Source organism: Pyrus communis, chromosome 1 (assembly GCF_041283825.1).
Source record: "Pyrus communis isolate YQ-2024b chromosome 1, ASM4128382v1, whole genome shotgun sequence".
NCBI classification, from domain to species: Eukaryota; Viridiplantae; Streptophyta; class Magnoliopsida; order Rosales; family Rosaceae; genus Pyrus; species Pyrus communis.
The window spans coordinates 7,639,367-7,659,987 of NC_142565.1; the positions used below are offsets into that span (position 1 = coordinate 7,639,367).

General features: G+C 37.1%; 2 protein-coding genes across 4 annotated transcripts; both read right to left on the reverse strand.

Annotated features, from left to right (window-relative positions):
- Positions 1 to 862: 862 nt before the first annotated feature.
- On the reverse strand, positions 863 to 3,942 carry LOC137719979 (auxin response factor 18). 2 transcript variants are annotated; one of them, XM_068458964.2, is made up of 4 exons: positions 3,804 to 3,942; positions 2,345 to 3,514; positions 1,167 to 2,050; positions 863 to 1,050 (listed from the first exon to the last, which is right to left on the reverse strand). In XM_068458964.2, the coding sequence occupies exons 2-4, from the start codon at positions 3,425 to 3,427 to the stop codon at positions 1,011 to 1,013; spliced, it is 2,007 nt and encodes a 668-aa protein (XP_068315065.2). In that variant the 5' UTR covers positions 3,428 to 3,514; positions 3,804 to 3,942; the 3' UTR covers positions 863 to 1,010. The 2 variants fall into 2 exon arrangements, with proteins under 2 accessions (XP_068315065.2, XP_088551614.1); XM_088695488.1 differs by having other exon boundaries at positions 2,345 to 3,417; positions 3,804 to 3,847.
- Positions 3,943 to 16,497: 12,555 nt separating this feature from the next.
- LOC137720313 (GATA transcription factor 8) lies at positions 16,498 to 19,951 on the reverse strand. 2 transcript variants are annotated; one of them, XM_088695509.1, is made up of 3 exons: positions 19,839 to 19,951; positions 18,290 to 18,549; positions 16,498 to 17,755 (listed from the first exon to the last, which is right to left on the reverse strand). In XM_088695509.1, the coding sequence occupies exons 2-3, from the start codon at positions 18,527 to 18,529 to the stop codon at positions 16,940 to 16,942; spliced, it is 1,056 nt and encodes a 351-aa protein (XP_088551635.1). In that variant the 5' UTR covers positions 18,530 to 18,549; positions 19,839 to 19,951; the 3' UTR covers positions 16,498 to 16,939. The 2 variants fall into 2 exon arrangements, with proteins under 2 accessions (XP_088551635.1, XP_068315467.2); XM_068459366.2 differs by having other exon boundaries at positions 19,251 to 19,940.
- Positions 19,952 to 20,621: the final 670 nt, after the last annotated feature.

The following is a 20,621-nucleotide window of genomic DNA, read 5'->3' on the forward strand; positions in this document are numbered from 1 at the left end:
GCTTGTGAGATTTGCTACACGTCAACTCGCAATCTTAATTTTATAGTTGAAAAATAATAATATTGGTGTGGAGTTACCTAGCTCATGAATTTTTGTCGGTTTGAATTTTATGATCTCAAGCTTTTTAAGTAAAATAGTTTAAATCCCAAAACCTATATTTGTGGCAGAATAGTAGATCAAAATAGTTGGGATTCTGGAACTTATCTTTCTAACAGTCATCAAAACTCCAAGAGCGTTTCAGGGTTCATGATTTCCAATGCCTCAAAACATGGTTTAGTGGTTCAACTCGTCTAAACAAGAAATCCTTAGAGATCTTTTAATGAGATAATAGATAAGAAAATATAGTTAAAAACTAAAATCGACACTGGTTACTAGTTTTCTTCTCTCTCTTCATGTTCAGTTGCAAATTAAAATTTGAAAGATATGACTAATGTACGATTACAGCATTATAGTATCACCTGATATAATTAATTTACGTGTTATAATATGATAATATTACTTCAAAAATATCAATTTTCAAGGATAAAACCATGAATTCTTATGCATAATCTAACTAATGAAACAATCACACAATTTTACACCCTCTCCAAGTGTTATTTCGAGGTCTTGTTTCTTTTCTCGTTCAATGTAAGGATGAGTTGAAAATTTGCATTAATTAAAGTATCAAAAGACTTCAGATAATATCACATAATACATGCAATTTTTTCACCACAATTGTGACTTTATTTAGGTAAAGATATTGCAAAAAGCTAGAAAATTAACACAATATAGTACGGTGGGAGTTAACTAAAATTTGAAACAATAGAAAATGAAACTCTAAACAAGGATTAAAATAAAAAAATTATTATAAATTAAAAAAAGGAAAAAAAAAAAAAGAAGCAACTTTACAAGTTGAATCTTTGAGCATGGATTCTACCATTGAAGTTTTTAGTTTATTACTTCTATGCCTTTTTCAAGATCCATTGGTGCACTGGTGCAAAGGCAAACATGAAGCATCGCCGTCTTAGATGTCAAGCCATATAAAGTCTTTTTGCTGTCTTCAAAAACTCACTGCCAAAACAAACAATACAATTGTAAGTATTGCTCATATACATAATGCAAAGCTTAGAAAATTAATGAGCATTCAAGTAAATGATTTCAAGGCAATAAAACATGTGTGAGATTACCAGAATGGCTCGTCTCCCGTGTGTTTGACAACACCTGATGCATCTCGGTAGAGCACATTTCTTAACTTCTTTGAACTTTCTTTGCCAAACATAGTGGCCAGCTTTCCATACAATTCTTGGTATGATCTAAGGACAGAGAGATCAAGGGTCCCCACCTCCCCTGAATCAATAAACACTTTGCAATAACCAGTCTCCAAACTAAGATCACTTTGATGGTAATCTGTCTTCCGAGGAGACCCTCCATCAGAACAGTTTTCCACTGAACCATGACCAATTGATGTAGAACCAGAGCCATCAGAACAATTTGTTGTTTTCTTTGAATGTCCATCTGATGAACTATCATCACCAGATGAGCTCTTAGATATCTGTTCTCCTGTAAAAATTAGCTGACCAAATAATACTATGTGAGGTCTCTTTATCTCATCATTATCCTTCAAATTCGGGGTGGGAATTCCCTTTTTCAGACAACAAGAGATATTATCATTGCTTTCAGCCTTGCGCATGAAGCTGCCCCCAATGGTTTCAAGAGGCGCAAAGTGACCATGTTGTTGAAAACCAATTGGAAACAAACTCGATTGCAGTTTGTTGAAGAAGAGCTCCGATGAAGATAGTCCAAACTGAGCATGCCTGGCTCCCTGTATGACTGCAGATAGGTTGTCCGATACATTACATAAGAGGTTGCTTGAATTTAGGGAGTTGCTACAAACTGATGGCATGGGAAGTTGTCCAACAAGGGAATAGTCTGGGATATGTTGAAGCCGCAACTTCTTTCTTGGAGACGAGAATGGGGAGAGATGGATGGCTGGTATGCTCGATACCAATTCAACCAACCACGGGCTAACACGTTTCACATTTTGGAGCAGATCTGGTTCATCCCATGAAACCTGAAAAACAATCTTTCATTTAATGTCTAACAAATGATAATTTCATATTTCTGTTCTACTAAAACTTGTAGTATGATAGATATCAGTCGTGAATGCATAAATACAATCTACTCACAAAGTTACAGAATTTTACTTGCTAAAAAAGGTATCTATTGAATACCACAGATGCACATTTATGTTCCAGGATGACGATTTAGCAATAGTTTGGGAAGTAGCAGTGAAGATGAATTACATGCAAGTTTTGCAAGGTTAAACTCAATGTGATAAAAACTATGGAGCAGGTATGTAACCAACCTGTAGAAGACGCCATGGAGACTCGGGCCAACAGATGGGATCTGCAACCTGAACAGAAGATATGGTTCCCATGAACCAGCTTATCCGAGAAGAATCCTCAGTTTCAAAGGGCATTTTGAACCTCATTCCTGAGCACCACCGTATTTGCATTGCAGCTCTCACAGCTGAGGCCTTAACACAAAATTCCGGTGTGCTTGCACGGGGATAGTACGCAACCTCAAAGGGCTGGCCACTGGCAGCAAGAGTTGCAGCTTCTATAACATATTCAGCCCTGATTTTTCCGTTCGCATCACCACTACAAGTCTTTTCCATCACTTTATTGCCATTCTTCCTTGACAAGCCAGAATAAACCCCATATTGAGAGCCAGAATTTCCAGATGCGTATTCAGGTCCACCGCCAATTCCCCTCTTAGCCCTTCTAACCCCAACACAAAGATCCCCCTTTTCTGCTCTGAAAAACACAATTGAATCCCCAGCAACAAGCTTCTTGTGGTTCACAAAATTACTCCACCCCGTTGTCAAAAGGTGACGCCGAGGAGTGCCTCTATAAATATGCCTAAAATCCCAAATCTCTCCGTGCACATCCTTTGCAAGAATGTTCTGAACTGGTGGCTCAGCCGAGTAATCCAAGCGCGGGAAGATAGTCTCCGCACAGTAACGAGGCACAGAGAAGCCTCCCCCATTGTTAGCATCCGATTGGGTCAATGTCTTTGCAAAAGAGGTGGGTCTCTCAGGATTCTCAACTGTACCATTGTATCCCACAAACCCATCATCCTCAAGATCAAAACCACTCTCTCTCACCGGAATCAGCCTCATTTTCGCAAAAACCTCATCTGTTTCGGGATCTGCCATGTATCTAATGGCAGATATCTTGGAGAGAATGAGCGGTGGAATTCTGGAATTCCCAAAATCTACTCTCCCGTGGGCGTACTCAGCATGGCCCTGAGGAAAGTAGAAGACTTTCGTGTTAATGGGCGGCAATTGAACCATGCCGCCGGCACAGGCATGCCAGAATTGAGAGTCCAACCATTTCTCTGAGTTGCTCCTCAAAGGTTCTCTCACAGAATCCATAACTGTAATCATTGTGTCAAACAACCGATGAGTCTATGACCCTCCAAAGCATAAAAATAAATCCTTTTATGTCTTATTGCTTTCCTCAATAAAATGCAGCTGTTAACACATAAAATTTACAGAAAAACAATAATCAAGTCAGATATATTACCGCCAAGGGAAAACCCAAACTTTTTCTACACCAAAATTGTGAAAACTTAAAATTACAAAACACAACTGACAACTACAGAAGAAATGTTTCAACCTTAATTGAGTCATCAATGAAAAATTCAGGACATTTATAAGTATAATTTCTGGGATTATGAATAAACACCAAAAAGATGAACAGTTTCGGAAACAACAGCAGAAAATTTAGATCAAAGAGAGACGACAAGTGCATGTAATTGACCTGCTTTTTCAGAACAAGCTGAGATATGAGAGACAAAAAGTCCGACAGGATTTGGAATTCCCCTGAAATACCAAGAGGGTTGGTGTGCCTCCTGTGACTTTGTGAGCGTGAACTGTAAAGGGCCGGTCTCTCTCTCCTCTCTCTCTCTCTCAAGAAAACTGAACTGGGTTTTCTCAGACACACAAAACAACAACAACAACAACAACAGTGAACGCAGAAGAAGGGTGAAAAAGGAGGCAGTTGTTACTGTTAGAAGGTGCCGAGGCTGAAGCTTCGTTGCCGACCAGAGCAGACTGGGAGTGTGTGTAAAGAGAAGAGAGATTTAGACGACAAGAGACACATTCCGAAACGCAAAGCCACCCTTTTTATATTGATTTTTTTTTTTTTTTTTTTAATATTTCAGTGTCGCGGGGGCCGGAGATTTGCGTAATCTTTTCGATGGTTTCGGATCGCAATAGTCCAACTGCCTTCGCCGAATTTCAGGTGAATTCCCTTTCTCTTTCTTTTTCTTTAATATTTTTGTTTCTTTCATAATTTCACTGCCCATGATTTTTTAAAATTTGTTCTATTTTTATTTCTAAGAAGTTTTTTGGTGTAGCCAGGCATTCTATCAGGTGATGTTACTAATTAACGTTTCATAGTATGAGATGATGATCAACTCAATGTTAATATGTCATGAATTTATAATGTAATATCAATTAATAAACTGATTACATCATGTAACGACTACACAAATATATTACGCTCTTATTTTCTATGTACGTTGATGAAACATGTGCAAATAAAAATCAATCTTGCTTGGAAGGCACAAGGCTCGTGGCCATGCATTAAACAAAGCAAGCCAATTAAGTGGCACTAAGCATTCCAATTATTTTTAGTTCATGCATTAAGAGAAGGCTTCCCCACAAAAATCAAGGCCATTTATTTTATGTCTAGGTCACAAAACACAATTCGAAAGGGATGAAAAACTCAAGTCAAAGTTGAGAGAAACTGAACAAATATTTTTCCTTATTAATTATTAGTATGTTTTTAGATTTCTTTGGTCACAAAATCTCCTTAACACATAAGAGAATATGTGTCATCAATCCATCCATAATTCAGTAAAATCTGCGGAATTAAGCAGTACAATATCCGAAAAAATCGTTCTTCGTTTTGACAATGTTATTTCACCAAAATGTTGGTCAAAGTTTGTGCGCAAAGAGATAGGAAAAGTTGGACTGTTGGAGTAAAAGTAATAAGTGTTTACTTCTACCAACTCTTTTTCCCAACGTACGTGACCAGAAAAATTGCTAAAAACCAACATTGTTGCGAGAGTACCGGGCAAATTTGAAGAAAAAAAAATCGAGTAATGGATGGATAAATTTAGAAAAAATATTTACTAATTAATTTAAATGTGCTTAGAAATTGAGTTTGCGCATATGTCTCAAAATTGTTAAAACACATTGCGAGTTTCATGCACAATTCTGAAATCAAGGCAATGGTTTTAACCAACTTATGTGGACCATAATCAAGTTTAATTTGTCCGATGCCCTAACTCTTTGGGCTTAACCATGGTTAACAAACTAACTACGGTTTAGTTTGTACAACAAACCATATGTTGTTCATGATCAGTAGGTCATAGTCAACTCCCAACAGTATTCACTGGTTGTTATTTGTGTTCCTTTTTTTGCTCCTAGGCATGATGATCTTGTCGTACTATTTGATTCTAAAGATAAGAACATGTTAAACAATTTTGGAAAAATGGATTTGTATAAAAAAAGGGAAATCAAACTCTTATTGGATATGCATGTTACTGTTGAAATAGAAGTCACTTGGTACAGTCTAGTAGTATTACTCCTCATTTGTAGGTGAGAGCTTTTACGTTCAATTCTCGCCAAAGATAAATTTGAACCACGTTAATGCAGATAATATTGTTCGTTAAAAAAAAAAATGGTGAGAATGACGGATAAGAGTTGAGATTAATTAAGTTAAAATAAGATGGAGTTGCCCTAATATTTTAGGGTACTTCACCAACAGTTCGTCTAATTCAATTTACCCCCAAAATAAATGTCTAAACTCTTATGGATAATATATATATATATATATATATATATTTTATTTTATTTTATTTTTTTTTTTGTGGGGAAAAGTTTAAAAGTAGGGAAGGCTATCCCATCCCAGGGTCAGGGCATGCCATAAACCTCTTTGAAGACTTATAGGGGGTCTTAGCCCTTTTTTTGGTTTTTAAAGATCGGCCACCATGAGGAATTGTGGGCAGCACAACTCGAACCTAGGCCTTAGTCTAGCGAAGAGGATAATCCTTACCAACTCAACCAACCCCTCATTAGCAAACTGTTATGGATATTTCGTCCACGTTTTGAAATTTTTTTGTTTAAGGTTTAGTGCTTTATATATACAATACTAGCAAATATACTATTGGCTTGTTTGCTAGAAACTCTATATATCATATATAATTACGAGAAAACAAGAGAGAATTGATTAGAATTAGCATTTGGATCGTAGCAAAGTCATCATACAAGAATACTAAATTTGATATTGACAGGAGATTATGGCAAAAAATTAATGGGATTAATTTTGGATTAGAAAGTGGACTTGATAATGTATCAAAAAGCGATATTGAGACACTAGGACAAATTAATATGACAATGGAATGGGATATAAAGAAAAGCCAAATCATTCTGCTAATCACTTCGGTCCGTCTTTTTGAGGGATATATATACCCTTCTCTTATCAAAACACAATTTAGGATATTAATCAAAACCATGAATAGTGTGTATGATAAGTTGGTTTAGCAGCATTCGGTCTTTACTTAGTTATAGAGGAGATCTTAAATTCGACTCAGATGGATATGAGAACGATATATTTATAGTGAATTTGATATTGAGTTGTGCCCCATTATAATTTTCCGTGCATGGATTAATCTTACTGAAAAATGGGAACCATGCCCAACTGAATAAGGGTTACAAACTCATCATCCTGATCTCAAATTACCATCAATTTTGCCTCCAATTTGATAAACACCTAGCAGACATTCTTGAGAACCAAAACTGTTAAAAGTAAACATAGAAAGTGACCACTCAATGGACACGAACAGTTAACACCTACCAGACATATGTTCTACAAATGGACACGAACAGTTAGTTAGAGGAGATGCAAACACTGACAACTACAATTTTGTCAAAACCCATCAAACCCTAAACCTCTTTCTCAACAAACTACACGACTTGACCCCCACAATTTATTATTTTAATTAATTGGCCTCTCATATATATATGTGGTCGGCCAAGTTTCTTGCTCTTCCATATATGCGACAACACAAGTTCCTAACTAACCCTAAGCCCCATTCATTCAAGGGGTCTCTAATTAATTGGGGGTTGTCTAGTTACTTGGGGGTCTTTGAGAAGGACTTTCCAACACGCAATTAACGTTATAATTTATATGGCATCGAGGGGTGATGAAGATTCAACGATTACTTGTTGCGATTTCGATGGAATTCGTTAAGTTGCATTGTGATGTGATCACAAATGCTCAAAAAGTCGAAATGCAATACTTCTTGCTAGGAAATCAGTTCACTAGTGAGGAAAGCTAGCTAGTTTTCTCTAGTAATAATGGAAGGAAAACTTTTCTTGTAATTCACATAAATTAAGAGGTGTTTGGGGGAGATAAGTTGTTATTAACCAATGTGCTAGATAATGGTCAAGTCTGCCAAAGTGAGACGTTTGAGACGTTGGTTTAGGGCAAAACTCCTTTGTAGCCGAGCTGTAAGGATTATAAGTCTTGCTAATTATCTAGCGTTGAACTGAATTAGGATAACTCACACGATTTAATGTATGTTGAAGTAAGAAATGGATGCCAATTTTCAAATTGTGTTTAAGTTAAAATGTAAGAGATGGAGTAGTTATGAAGAAAAGGTTTAGAGCCCTTTCATTCACCTAGGTGAAATTGACAATGTAATTGTGTTAAGCTTCGTTTATAATTATTTCATCATCTTCCTTTGATTTAGGCAAAATTTAAAAATTGACACTTATTTTATGTTTAGCATGTATTGAAATTTAGTGAGTTATTAAGTATAATATAGATGTAAAAACATGGATTTATAAACAAAAAAAAATATAGTGAATTACCATTTTGTGATAATATCAATTAAGGAGTGAGGTGTTATTTTTGGTTTTAACCCTTTGACTGATTGGCATCAACTATCAAGTAAAAGCAGTAACACCGACAACTGACAAGAAGCAGCTTCACAAGCAACTCGTCGCAACAGCCCACAGCATCAGTCGCTGCCGTTGCCGGAGATTGCTACGACATGTACTTCTTCAACCTCATTAACGCGGGGTTCGTTTGCAACACGTGGCGAGCATCAAACGGAAGATGGTTGTAAGGGATGGTCCCCACCCATACTGCTGCGTTGTAAACTCGCCAGTGAGATGATGGGATGGGTTACCGGATAATGGGCATGGGGACGTGACGCGTCTTGGGGAGAAGTGGGGCCCATCACCGAATCTGTGTCGTTTCTTCTGTTGACCCAACAACAGTGAAAATGTCAAAAACTCAAAACCCGCTTACGAAACCCTAGATGAAAAAAGCTGAAAGCTGTTTTGGAGGCCGACTCTTTGCACTTTTACCCGGGGGTTCACTCAAGCGACTTCGAAACTGTACTTAATTTGGTAATTACTACATGTTCATTCTATTAGGTGTAGAATTTTATTATAAAAGATTTTGATGTTAGTTAGAATTGAATAATTATATTTAAACTCTTTATTTTTTTTGCACCCACCAATGTGGGATAGCCAACTGAATCTTCACACGTGGTTTTTTTTTTTTTTTATTAACTCTTCACGCGTAGTTTAGCTTGCATAATTTCTAATGATATGAGTTAAGTTACAAGAAAAGTGTAGTAAGATATTTTAGGAGTACCAACACTGTATACGAATTAATTATTATTAGAGTTACAATGTAATAAATTATCTTTTAGTTTGAGTTTGCTCTTGTCAATCATGATATCATAATCGGGTCGGGTTTGTCACTTCCTCTAAGACGTGCCTTGTTAAAGCATGCTAGGTCATGGAACCTCCTTATTGTGTGTAATAATTTTAAATGATAAATGCTAATCCCTATACGCAGCATGAACCAGTCAAGTTAATAATAGTGTTCTTATTCGTGAATTATATATGTCGATGAGTTTGAGGTAGCAAATAACCAAGTTTAGAGTATTTAAGTAAGCTCTTTGTAGCCAAACTGAGACTTTTGAGATGTTAGTTTAGGGCAAAACTCCTTTTGTAGCCGTGCTATACGGATTCTAAGTCTCACTCATTATCTAGCATTGAACTGAATTCGGATAACTCACATGGTTTAATGTAAGTGAAGTAAGAAATGAATGTCAATTTTCAAATTTTGTTTAAGTTAAAAGGTAAGAGATGAAGTAGCTATGAAGGAAAGGTTTAGGGCCCTTTCACCTAGGTGAAATTGACAATGTAATCGTCTTAAGCTTCATTCATAACTATTTCATTTTCTACCCTTAATTTAGGCAAAATTTAGAAATTGACACTCATTTTCTGTTTAGCATGTATTGAAATTTAGTGAGTTATTAAATATTATATAATTCTAAATACATGGATTTATAAATAAAAAAATAGTGAATTACCATTTTTGGATAATCTAAAACTGTATTAATGAAACTATTTTTGTCAACCAAAATATAATGAAAAGACATCTTTGTCTTTTATCACAAATAAAAAGTTAGACAGTAATGTAATTTAACAAAACAAAATTTTATTTATTTTTTATTTTTTTAAACCTCACCTACATGTAAGTTAATTATCTCTAATTTAAAAAAATAAAAAATAAAAAACAACATTTTTCCCTCCCTCCTCACTCCCAGTTCTCTCTCACTCTCTTCCTTTCTCCTTCAATTTTAGCAATCAAAAGTAAAAAAATTTACACATTTTGTGTGTTGGTATATACTAGTATCAATTAAGGAGTGAGGTGTTATTTTTGGTTTTAACCCTTCGATTGATTGGCATGAAGTAAAAGCAGGAACATCGACAACAGCCAAGAAGCAGATTGACAAGCGACTCATCGCAACAGCCAACATCATCAGTCGTTGCCGCTGCCGGAGACTGCCACGACATGTATTTCTTCAACCTCATTAACGCGGGGTTCGTTTGCAACACGTGGCGAGCATCAAACGGAAGATGGTTGTAAGGGATGGTCCCCACCCATACTGCTGCGTTGTAAACTCGTCAGTGAGATGATGGGATCGGATACCGGATGATGGGAATGCGGACGTGACGCGTCTGTGGGAGAAGTAGGGCCCGTGACTGAATCTGTGTCGTTTCTTCTGTTGACCCTACAACAGTGAAAATGTCAAAAACTCAACTCCGCTTACGAAACCCTAAATGAAAAAAGCCGAAAGCTGTTTTGGAGGCTGACTCTTTGCACTTTTACCGGGCGATACATTCTAACGACATCGAAATTATTTCTAATTTAGTAATTATCACATGTTCAATTTGTTAGATGTGAAGTTTTATTACAAAAAAAATTTAGTATTAGTTAGAGTGAAGTAATCATATTTAAACTCTTTATTTTTCTTTGCACCCACAGATATGGGATAGCCAACTGAATCTTAACGCGTGAATTTTTTTTTTTTAATGAACTCTTCACGCGTAGTTTAGCTTACATAATTTCTTATGGTATGAGTTAAGTTACAAGAAGAAGATATTTTGGGAGTACCAACACTATTTACGAATTAGTTATTATTAGTGTAACAATGTAATAAATTATTTTTTGGTTCGGTTTTGCTCATGTCAATCGTGGAATCATAATCGGGTTGGGTCGGGTTTGTCACTTCCACTAAAACGGTCCTCTTGTTAAAGCATGCTAGGTCATGGAACCTCCTTATTGTGTTTAACAATTTTAAACGATAAATGCTAATCCCTATACGTAGCATGAACCAGTCAATTTAATAATAGTGTTATTATTTGTGAATTATATATGTCGATGGGTTTGAGGTAGCAAATAAACAAGTTTAGGGTTTTTAAGCTCCAAGCTAGCGTGGGTGAGGAGACACAATAATTGGGATTAACAGTATCATTGAGGGGCTGGAAAGCAAAGCAAAGCAAAGCAAATGCAGTAAATATTGAGTCCAAATTAAGTGGCCGTTGCAAATTTGCAGGAAAATTGGTGGCTCCAACTTGACCAACATTGATGGGGGCCGGTGCTGCTACACATGGCGGGCACATAGGCAGCGGCAGCTCCTACTCACATGCCGCTCCGCTAGCCACGGCCGCTGCTTCCTCCATTTGGGAGCTTTAACTTCCAACTGGTCAACTTCTTAGTTTACCTCTCTCTTACTTAATTATCCACTACGATTTGTTTGTTTAACCAATAAGACTGACAAACATCAATGCTATTGAGTCGTTGACTGTATAATTAAATGGTTTGATTCATGATCCCGAGTCTAATAACATTGTTAATTACATGTTTTCTTCAATTAATTAATGTTGTATGTGTATTCTGATGAGGCAATTGCTTTAAGAAGCAAAAGAAACTTGTCACACGTGAGCTTGGTTTCTCGATCATATTATCAAAAATGTGGATGCCGGCCATAATTTTGGGGTTGAGACTTTTGAGTGAGCTTGTATATGGTTACGATTGGATATTTGAAAAAGATTACGAAATAAATCATACAAAATGTGTGTCAAGATTTGTATCCCCGAATCTTAACCTATATATACATCATATGTGTGTGTATATTTGTATGTAGGAAATGGAATGACCTGGGTGATCAAAGTAGTTGGTTCATGTGCTAAAACAGCTCATATCAAATCACACAGAAGTTGGAAAAAGTCTTCGATATGGTTGTTGCATGCTTATCATACTCATAAGAGACTGAGATCTACATATGTGGATCACTTATAATCTCACATCTTTTTGAGTGTGGTAGTCCATGTAAATAATATTTTCTAAACTCGGGATCTATGGAATAAAATTATGAGACAGTTGTTCTTGTTGTACTCATCATCTGACAAATCACGTGATGAGTGTTATACGAACAACTGCCCTATTAGGTAAGTTGATTAGTACTTTAGGTACAACTGCCCCGTCGCTTATGCCAGTTTTTGTTGACAAGTTGTATAATACAATACGATCAATCGCAATATGTATGGCTTGCTAATACTGTTGCTCTCCCTTTTTTTTTTTAATTTTTTTAATTTATTTATACTTATGGGCCTAAAGCAGATGGGTTAGTGCTCAATTTGGGCCTAGCCTACACAATCTTTTGGGCTTAGCACAAGAATTTGGTCTCGAGCCCCAAACTAACCTTTTGGACTTTGAAACATGTCCATCCTTAATCAAAATAAAGAAAGTTTTCCACAACGGTTTATGCGTGGTTGAATATTTATTGAGAATGAACTTCATATTGACGGAAAGAAGAATCTTGTATGTGCTGATAAAGAATTAAACTACTCTTTATATTGTCAATTAATTTTATAGTGAAACCTCAACTTTCTTCAATGTATACGTTGAGCTTTGATTCTTGTAACACTGTTTCCGTAGTGCTGTAAATTTAATAAATGTGGCCAGCTATTTAAATACGAATCAAACTCATGATGTTTCTCGATAATTAAACTCACTTTTATTGTATTCAAAATTTCGACCTATTGCACAAGTTTGAATTAAATTTTCGAAATCCCTAAACTACTCAGTGTACAATTATGTAATAATCAAAGTAAAGATTAAAGCTCTGTTTAGTTTGTAGGACGGGATTGAAATTGATAACTCTCTACTTTGAAGGTATGTTGAGGGGAGAAATGAAAAAAATTAAGTCCAATTAGGTGGCAAAGGATGGATGAGTTTTCTTCATGTCTAATCCAATCTTCTCAACAATTAAAGGATCTAAAGGGATGAGTTTTCTTCACATCTAATCCTCTTCTATTACCGTCCATATGAAGAAGAAAAAATCACTTTTATTTTCAATACACCTTGAAATTAGAGAGTTATCAATTTCGATTCAATTTGACGTAGCAAACTAGCCTATTGTTTTGATAATAACACATTTGTTTCGTGCAAATGAGCAACATAATTGAAGTTGAACTTTTTTTGGTCCCCTTTGAAATGCATTGGGCCTAATCCTGTACATCTCAATAGTTGCCAGTTTGGACTTTCTAAAGACTATTTGGTTCAACTTTTGGGTCCCCATTTCCACAAGTCAATTTTCAGGCCAACCCATATTTGCACATTAAATCATGCCCTTAAACCAAAAATTGCAATTAGTTTAAACTAAACAACCCCACATTATTTGGGTTTTAAACCAAACTTATTAGGTTGCCCAGACTTTTCATTCTAGAGGGAGAAATAGACGTTTCTCACACAAATTATTTGATTTTTTAGGGTTTTAATTAATTTTGTAATGTAATTGAAATGTCTAATTAAACCTTCCGAATGAAAGAACAAAAAAACAATGCAATTTTTTTTTTAATAAAATGGGGACAATAGGTGCCGAACCACGATTATCCACTCATTCCGGACTTGGAGAAGGTTAGTTGGGAATTACACCTTATCCGTGATCACGATCAAACAAATTCACAGCGTATAAAATATTGAACCTATGATCTCTGTCTCGAGGAACAATGCATTTAAGATTATATAATTTCATATGATTCGGGAAGTCGAGTCAGCAGCTTAATAAGAAAAATGAAATTAAGAGCAGTTTATTATGGAATTGGAATGAAATAATTGATGGTAATCGTATTTATTTGGTTTATTAAGCGCATAACAAATACTATCATGGTTTGGTAATAAAAGTTGATATTTTTCTTTCGGTTGGTCTGCGTTTGGTCAGATTGAGACGTGTTGCCAAAGCCTTTTGACACACAACCTTAAAAGAACTTCTAACCCCAAAATTAGCCAAACCCAGTCTCCGATTCTGAACCATCATGGGTGACTCAGTGGTTGAGACGAATTTTAGACCCGTATTTCACACGGTACATTATAAGTTCGATTATTGGTTTGGTGGATCATACGATATGGTCAGGAAGAGGCTGAAGTGCCTCTGTGAGTTTTCCCGACTCTCGAAAGGGTGGAATGTCGTAGTCAAACCACCAGCTGGTCTCCTTTATTAATTTTTTTTTTTTTTTCACATATAAAATGTTTGATTCCAGAAAAATTATAGCGGAGACTTTATGGTTGTGTGATAGTTTAAATGACAAGTTCGACGATATGCTAATAAATCTCAATTGTAAATTAAAACTTATAAAACACTGTTAATTTTAATCGGATAGTGTCTATCACTCAACCTGTCACTTGACATAAAAACTTCTACAAAAGTTTTTAACATTTTCTAACCCCTAGAGGCAACTCAATATGTAATTTGGGGAAAGTTGCAGTGGCAATTTTTCTATTACGTAACAATTTGAACGACGACCCTCCTTCATGTACTACAAAATCCTAATTATAAATGAGAAATTTATAACTCACAACAAATTTTAATTCGATATTGTAAATTCTTTAACATTTTGCGTGATACGAAAACTTCTATAAAAACGCACGTATCATAATTATAAAAGAATCCATAACTCAAAATAAATTTTAAATGATTAGCGTCTATCATTCAAATAACTTATCACGTGATCGATATCGCTTATGGAAGTTTTTCTCGTAGTACTCATGGTGGTAATTATGCCATTTTATTTCAACCCTAGTTGGGGCAGTTCAGTTCAACTTCAACCTATCAATTTGGCACCCTAATATTAATACTAATTAATAAAGTAATGTCCTAAACTTTGATTAATATTAATACTAATTACTAAAGTAATGTCCTAACTTTGAATTTCAATGCCATAATCTTAATGAGTTTGTTTTGTCAGATTGGCATGTGGAACTTTTAAGTCTTTAACCATAATTGAAAGACGACTTTCAAGCCTCTTGTATAAAATGACTTTAATCCACCGGTTTTCTGCTACAATTTAGATTTATATATAAGAAAATTAATGAAAAGGGCTTGAAAACTTTGAGTTTTAACGATAAAGACAAAATAAAGGGTAAAGTGAATAATACCAGGATTGACTTTTTAGTGAAAAAATGTGGTTTTCATTAAAGTGAACACTACCAGAAGTTTTTCGTTAAAGTTCCATTTATACATGTAAAAATATATATATGGAACATATATGTGATATCACTTTTTTTACACAACTTCGTATACACATTTTTATGAGGTCCACTCCGTAATGTATTTAACAATCCGAACTATCTATTTTTAAAACATCATTTATAGGTCATCTTTGCAAATAAGACAAATCCAAAATCATGAATACATTCATTTGTAGTGAAGAAAATGGACGAATATGGTTCTACAAAGAAACGCTAAATCCTTAATCCATAGACAGTTCAGATCATTGAAATACATTACAAAGTGAGCCCCACAATAATATGCGTCAAAAGTTGAAATACAACGGATTTTTATATACATATAATCCTTTAGTGTTTTGATCATGAGGGGTTAATTAACTTTTAAGCAAGGTTGTTGCGGAGGGACCAATATTAATTAATTAGCACATTCTTGGCATCACTTAAGCAAACTGGCAAAACATGAACACTAAAAAAAACATAGCTAAGTAATAAGGAAAAACATTACGCAAGTGCCCAAGTGAGAAAATCAGAATCAAATCCACCAAATAAATAAAAATATACATGGATTGTAAATCTCCCAACCTCCTAACTAAAACCCTAAAACAAACAAGACCAAGAGTTTAAAATTAGTCCCAATTTGAAAAAATCCCAAAAGAAAAATTAGGGTTTTAGTGGGGAAGAGGAAGTGAAATCTCTCCAAAAATTTGAAGACTTTGCAGCTGATAAATATGCTATTTTTATGCTTGATTGGCTTGAAAGATGGATGAAATAATGTGTAGCAACTTTAGCAAGTTCATCTTGGACCACTTTGTAGCACTCACTTCATGAGCATGACTTTTCAAAACAAGTGGAAGTTGGGGAGGTTGGCAACTCTCAACTGGTAGAACATTATGTGATAGGGTGTAATGGATTGTAGGTAGAATTCCATTATACCAACTAGAGTTTTGGAATTCTCGTTTGGGCGGAATAATTTGTCTGAAACGGAATGTATACCCTCTTTTTTTTGTCGCACTTGCGGAGAGTGACGTAGATAATAGTGTTTGCACCTTCTAGTAGGTGAAATTTTCGTTCTTGTGTCGGAATTTAAGGATGTATACAGTCTCTCGTGTGACGACTTATATAGCACGTGAGGAGAGCAGTAGACGAGAGAGACCAATAGAAGGGATACACCCGCGGGTGAGTTTTCTCTCGTATTTGCGTCATTGCGTCGGTATGTGCTTTTCTCTTGTACGTTTTGAAAAAGGTAGGAAGTCTAGTAGATAGGTGCAGATTATGGCACAAATTGTTCGATTCAATTGTTGATGAATGATGATTGAGGAGCACCTTGCAAGCTTCAAATGTGGAACAACGACTTTACAGCGACAGAAAATGATTACTCAAATGTGCCAACAAAATTGATTGAAACAACAACAGCAACAACCAATTCCCATCATTGATAATTAAGCTTTCCTTCTTCTTCAAGCCAAACCTTGTGGGAAATTTGAGTGCTTCAACCGGAAGGGAAGAAAATTAGGTACGCCCCAAGGCCGAAGAACCGAAAACAAGAGCGAAAGAAACCGATACGAAGCATAACAAATCTCATATTTCAGTACTCATTTCAGAATTTTGTCTACTACAAATGAACTGCAAAAAGAATTCCATTGCAACGAAGAAAAACGCGAAAAAAACGAATGCAAAACGAGACAACACAGACTCTAAAAACCTTAAGGACCTACTAGCCATCATCATTGTCACTAACATCTAAGAGTCTACCATTAAACTTGCATCTCTCTAACCCTTCATCCTTTTTTTTTTTCCAGGTCTCTCCTTCTACTTAGCTAAATATATGGTCATCTATATTGGCTCCTTACCCCCCATTTTGCATCCCTGTACAAAAAACCAATGAACAAAGAAATGAAATGACGCTACGGCAAATAACATAAACTGATGACAGAGAGAACGAAAAGCTGTGGACTGTGGAGTGTTCCGACCAGGGAACGTTGTACTCTACTGCATCCTCCTCCCCCTCACATGTAATCCAGCGAAATGCTGTGGTTGGTATTGGGGATGAGCTCTGGAGTTTCGGTCATTGCTGTTGTGGTCTCTCCAAAGGGAATCAGTTCGCCACCTTTGTTTCTCATCTCGATAACCTTCTTGTGGGAATTGGAGTGCAAGGCCGGAACAAAGGTGGGACTGGCAGCAGGCCGGTACTCAGGGAAGAGACGGCCTGACTTGTAGCGGACGCCACAGGCATTGCATAGGGTTTTCGGCCCCATTGGGCCTGCCCTCCACTGGGGTGTCTTGGTAATCTCACAATGCAAGCATTTCCTCACTGCTCCCTGAGTAGTGCCGGAACTTTGATTTCCCTCCGCGGGAGCCTGGGGAAGCGTCAACTTGATCTTCTTTTTCTTCTTCTGCTCCCCGGAAGCTTGCTTTGGTATCTTGATCACAGGACGGGACTCTGCGAAATTCTCAGAATCCGAATGGACCTTGGGAGGGAGCAACGGCTGATGCTGAAGGGCCTCTGCCTCGGTAACAGAGGAAGCAGGGGAAATGAGTTGAATTGCGGAGCGAGGGTTGAATGTGGCCGGGCGGGGGCGCTTGCTGCGAGCGCGTCCTCGCTTGCCAGGGACCACCGCGCCCGGGCTTTGCGGCACATTCTTCTCGACGGAGCAAGAGCTGCTGCTGTCGAGGACGGAAATCGGGCTGGAGGTCTGGAACTGCTGGTGGGACGATTCCTTGTTGATGAAGGAGCTGTCCGGTTTGTTGATTGTGAGGCTTCCTCCAGAGAAGGAATCCTCACAAAAGTTTGACAGCCATTCCAATTGAACAATGTCTTCAATCTGTCAAACAAATACATAAACAAAATTCAGACAAATTAAACAAAATTAAAGCTTCTAAATTTTAATTAATTCAAATAATTTTGATGAACAGAAATTGTGCTCTTTGAAAATCGGGGGTACTCATCACATGACATGTCCCATATTTCACCATGCAATCATGAGTTGTTTTTACTGTTCATTAAACCCTCCACCGACATACGAAACGGTGTAGTTTAGTGGTTAATTGACCGAAATACCCTCATACCGGAGGGAACACAATTTTATCTTCTAAGGATACCCACATGATCGGCACATGCGGCAACCCAGAGGGCCATGCCCACCTTTACGGCTGGACTTGCCAGCCTGGCACGTCAACTTCTAATTTTACTCAATTAAATAATATAAAAAAATCACGATTTTTTTTGAAAAATAAAACCTGTCCTAATTTTTACGTATGACGTCATCCTCACATTCAATTCACAGAAAACCCGTGAAACCGACAGTGATAGATGCCACGCAAGCAACGAGAGAGAAAGGGGGGAGAGTGTGACTCACCGGAACGTCGAGCTCGGCGGAGAGGTCGGAGGCGGAGTTGCAGGAGAAGACGGCGTCGTTGGGAGGCTGGAGCGAGCCGGAATGGCTGGGCCAGAGGGAGGAGGAGTTGAAGGCGGCGTTACAGTCGGGGGCGGGGCCGAGGACCGACTCGACGTCGTCGGTTGGGAAATCGAGGAGGTCGTCGATGGTGTCGAAGAGGCTCCCGCAGTCTATATCGTCGATATAGTTCGGTCCGATCATTTTCTCCGTCGCAAATTGTCCTGAGGAAAACACGAAAAGCCAGAAAATATAATCAGCCACGGAATGACCTTTGAGTTTTACCAAATTTAAATCTTCATGGCAATGTGGCGCATAAAGCGTGTGGCGCATTTTAGCAGGGGTGCGCAATTAAACGTAAAGTTTAAAGGTTCATACGGTTCGCCTTTACTTGTATTTCACATTGATGAGGAAAGAAGAGGGAAGAAAAAAATAAAATAAAATTAAAGTAAAAGGGACCGAAAATTAAGGTGAATTTAGAGCTTTCAGTAAAGTGCAACCAACACATGGCGTAAGATAGCGCCAGCTGGTACCAACTCGAGCTCCGAATTTTCCACCTTTTTTCTTTTCCTTTTTTGGAAAATAATAAATACAGAGAAGATAAGGAATTTTAGGTGGAAAGTTTGAGAAAAATCGGGTGGCAGAAGTTGAATTTGAAGCGAATTCTGAGAATCTCCAGGAAATTGAGAATTTAAAATTTGAAAAACCAGTTCACGTTTTTGAGCTTCCAAATGCGTTGAATTTCTGAAGCGAATGCGAACGAAAACGAACGAAATTCAGTAAAAGGAGGAGAAATACGTAAAAACTGGAGGGAATTGTGAGTTTTCCTTCATTTTCCGAGCAACCAAACAGAAAACAGCCATTGCCGACAGTTTTGAAACTGGAGAGAAAATTACAGAGGGAGTGGAGAAATGCAGAGCCAAACCTGTGAACTTGTTTTGGTTTCGAACTCTAACTTCACTCTCCCGCCTAAACAAACCCGTAAGAAGAAGAAGAAGAAGAAGAAGAAGAAGAAGAAGAAAGAATCCCCAAAATTTGCAGAGCCACAAAAACCTCCTACTGCTTCTGCTTCAGGTGCTGGTGCTACTAAAACTACCAAAACCCTATTCCTTCTCAGTTATAAGAAGGGGAGAGAGAGGGGGAGGAGCAGAGAGAAAGAGAGAGGGAATTTAAGAGAGAGAGAGAGAGGGGGGGGGGGGAATGGGGAAGGCTAAAAAGGAAGGAGGAAGAGAGCGAAGCTGTGGGTAATACGGTAGGTGAGCCTCCTCCTTCGATGCTAGCTGTCTCCTGCTATCGTCACCTTCAAGCCACCATTCCCCTCCCCCCACGGGTCCCACGCACTCCACCGCTCTCTCCCTCTCACACCTTTTTTTTTTCCTTCTTTTTTCTGTGCATTTATTTAAATTTCGACACGGATTTTCACCCCGAAAATAAAAATTAAACAGAGAAAAATAATAATTGAAAAAAAAAAAAAATGGAGGTGGGGTTTTGGGTTTTGTGTGTATCCGCTTACTTTTTCGCTTTCAGTTTTCTATCTCTGAACTTCTGCTTTTCTTCTTCTTCTTCTTCCTTCCGTGCTTTTGCATGTGAAGAGACTGAGACAAGATTTTACATTACTTATAGAAGCCTCCTCTCAGCTTTAACCGCCGTTCTTTCTAACTTTCTCCCTCCCACTCTTTTACCTATTGCTTTTCATCTTTTACAGATTACTTCAGAATGTCACAGTAACGTTATTTCAAATTAAAACTTATACTTATATAATAAGTTTAAATAAATACATGGAAAATTTTAATTGGATAAGATTGTACCACAGTGATGTAATTTTAGGACTATTTTTACTCACCACCATTTAATGTGGTATATACTCATCATCCTACTTATCACTGTTAAATGAGTTTGAATTTCGAGATTCGTGTAGTGGATAAACATAAATCTCAAAATTCAAACTCATCTAACGGTGATAAATAGAGTGATGAATATACACCACACTAAATGATGATGAGCAAAAATACACTCGGTAATTTTCTGCTACTAAAAGTTAATTATGTCATTATTTTGTACATGTGGCGATATTTAATTGGTTCAAAATGTTGTCATTGACTGCGCCTGGTAAAATTTCTTTGGCCCCAAGTTTTCTGTCAACCTAGGGCTCCGTTGTTCTTTTCTTACAAGGCGTTTTAGCGCGTCACGCCGTTTTATTTCCTCCTCGTTACGCGGTTACGTTGCCAAAATTACCACCCGTTCAACGTGGAAACGTAATTAAATTTTCAAACGAGTAGGGCATTTTTGGCATTAC

Excerpts from the sequence above, each read along its gene's own strand:
- LOC137719979 (XM_068458964.2), bottom strand. The coding sequence starts at position 3,427 with ATGATTACAGTTATGGATTCTGTGAGAGAACCTTTGAGGAGCAACTCA. Across the intron at positions 2,051-2,344 it reads CTCCATGGCGTCTTCTACAG|GTTTCATGGGATGAACCAGA; the intron begins GTTGGTTACATA and ends ATTGTTTTTCAG. Across the intron at positions 1,051-1,166 it reads ACGGGAGACGAGCCATTCTG|TGAGTTTTTGAAGACAGCAA; the intron begins GTAATCTCACAC and ends TTGTTTTGGCAG.
- LOC137720313 (XM_088695509.1), bottom strand. The coding sequence starts at position 18,529 with ATGATCGGACCGAACTATATCGACGATATAGACTGCGGGAGCCTCTTC. Across the intron at positions 17,756-18,289 it reads CCGCCGAGCTCGACGTTCCG|ATTGAAGACATTGTTCAATT; the intron begins GTGAGTCACACT and ends TTTGTTTGACAG.